At 42.5% G+C, this 2,362-nt stretch overlaps 1 protein-coding gene across 1 annotated transcript; it reads left to right on the top strand.

Annotated features, from left to right (window-relative positions):
* The first annotated feature begins 604 nt into the window (after window positions 1-604).
* LOC149840895 (protein WHAT'S THIS FACTOR 9, mitochondrial-like) lies at window positions 605-1,961 on the top strand. The gene has a single exon (XM_090004576.1). It carries the CDS (start codon window positions 647-649, stop codon window positions 1,910-1,912), a length of 1,266 nt encoding a protein of 421 aa, XP_089860702.1. The 5' UTR covers window positions 605-646; the 3' UTR covers window positions 1,913-1,961.
* Window positions 1,962-2,362: the final 401 nt, after the last annotated feature.

Here is a 2,362-nt window from a genome sequence, read left to right as displayed (position 1 = left end):
CGATTTTTTTTCATTGAGGTTGTCATAATTATTAATTTGAGCTAAATCCCAAAATCCTGTTCCGGATCTAGCAGATACCCGATCTTAGATCCGACCTGTTTATATCCTCGCAAGGCCGTGCAGCACTCGAAGTCTCGACTGACTGCTCTCAGAAGCGGGAACAAACACCGAAGGGCTCCGCGTCTTCCTGAAGCCTCATCTTTTCTGGGTTCGAATGGCGATGGGGGAGTGATACAAAAGAGATTCTGGAATGGTGCTATTCAGATTTGAGGGTTTGAGTCCTATTGAAATCTTCATTGCCCAATTGGTGGTGAGTTCCATATCTGCGTTATTCTCTTCGTTTCTATAATGCGTCGAGAAAAACCCATTCTATATGTATCGAAATCTTTATTGTCCTGAGCGGGATACTGAAAAACCTCGGTAAAGGTTTGTGGAGGATCTCTCTTTTTTCTGCTGATTTCTTCGTTTCCGTGATGTGGGTGTCGAGAAAATCCGGTTTTTATGCATCAAAACGTTCATTGTCCTAAAGGGGATACCGAGAAAAACTCGGTGAGGTGTTGCAGTTTTTTTCTGATGATTTCTTCGTTTCGGTGATGCAGGTGTCAATAAAATCCGATTTTTATGCATCAAAACACTAGTTTCACCGATGGGAATACTGAGAAATCTGGGTATGCTTCGGTGGGGTTCTTTATTTTCCCATGGAGGGATGAAAAGTGCGAGTGGGTTCATTCAGAGGCGCAATTTGGTGAAGGTGAGATTGAAATGGGTGAAAAACAGGGGCCTCGACCACATCATTGACAACGAGACCGATCTCAAAGCGGTCTGCTTGATAAAGGATGCGATCAAGAGGAGCTCCGCCGGGTGCCTGAGCGCCTCGTCACTCTCCGAGAGGCAGAAACAGTTGGGCTTGACCATTCCCGTCTTGCGGTTCGTCCGGAGGTACCCCACACTCTTCGAAGAATTCCCTGGTGTTAGATTCAAGAACGTTCCTATGTTCCGGTTGACGGACACCGCCCGTGTTCTCGACGAGCGGGAACAATCTATTTATCAGAGCCATGAGGAAGATTTGGTGGAGAGGTTGTGCCGATTGTTGATGATGACCAACAGTAGGACACTTCCCTTTCAATCGATTGATCCATTGAAATGGGATTTGGGTTTGCCGGATGATTACGTGAAGAGATTGGTATCCAAGTATCCGGATCATTTTCGGATGATTAAACAACAAAATGGTCTACTCGCTTTGAGCTTAGAAAATTGGCGGGACGAATTTGCAGTATCGGAGTTGCAGAAGAAGAGTGAGAGTCTGGATGAGTATGGCTCTTACAGGAATTTCAAGAAGGGGATGTCATTGTCGTTTCCGTTGAGCTTCCCTCGAGGTTATGGATCACAGAAGAAGGTAATATCATGGATGGATGAATTTCAGAAGCTTCCTTACATATCTCCTTATGAAGATTCATCGCAAATCGATCCTAATAGCAACCTGATGGAGAAGCGAGTGGTTGGTGTTTTCCATGAATTGTTGAGTATAACAATACACAAGAAAACCAAGAGGAATTATATAAGGTGCTTGAGGGAGGAGATGAATCTGCCACAAAAGTTCACAAGGATTTTTACTCGATATCCAGGCATATTCTACCTGTCTCTGAAATGTAAAACGACAACGGTAGCTCTCAAGGAAGCGTACCAACGGGGAAAGTTGGTCGATCCTCATCCACTTGCTGGCATTAGAGAAAAGTACTCCTATGTCATGAGGACAGGGGTTATGTACAGAGGAAGGGGATTGAAAGGAAGTGGCTTGAATGATTCACTATTTCCTAATCATGATGGCTTAGTTGTTGAGGAGAGCAATCAAATGAAACACATATCAGAGGACAACATTGAAGAGGGCACTTTAGAAGATGATGATTCATAGGATGCATTCAGTGATAATTTTGTCTCCAAGTGAAACAGTATCATACTAATTATCAGTAAGAATCTGCAATATTTCAGAATTCATGTTTGGTTTTTGTTTTTTTTGCCATAATACTTTCTTATCTCATTCAATTTGTTCCTTTTCTTTCGTTTGATTTATATCCTCTGGAAAGCCTTACCGAATGGGAAGCATGAGGCGTCTCTTAAGAGTCGAGTGGACTTTCCTAAATATGATGCTTCCTTTTGCATTATCATTATGTTTTCCCTTATTGCAGTGTTTCATCAACCTGATTGTATGAGTGCTAGAGAAAAGGATGATGTTTAATCGAACAAACTAGAAAGACCTACAATGCTGACCACGCATCATCAGTCTTGGCTTCCTTGCGGTTTCTTATTTGATCTGATGCATTATAGTTAACAGATTATCATGATGGTTAGCTGGTTTACACTG

The sequence above is a fragment of the Nuphar pumila genome, chromosome 4, assembly GCF_984573655.1.
Source record: "Nuphar pumila chromosome 4, dmNupPumi1.hap1.1, whole genome shotgun sequence".
Lineage (NCBI taxonomy): Eukaryota > Viridiplantae > Streptophyta > Magnoliopsida > Nymphaeales > Nymphaeaceae > Nuphar > Nuphar pumila.
This window is presented reverse-complemented; position numbering and strand designations above follow the sequence as displayed.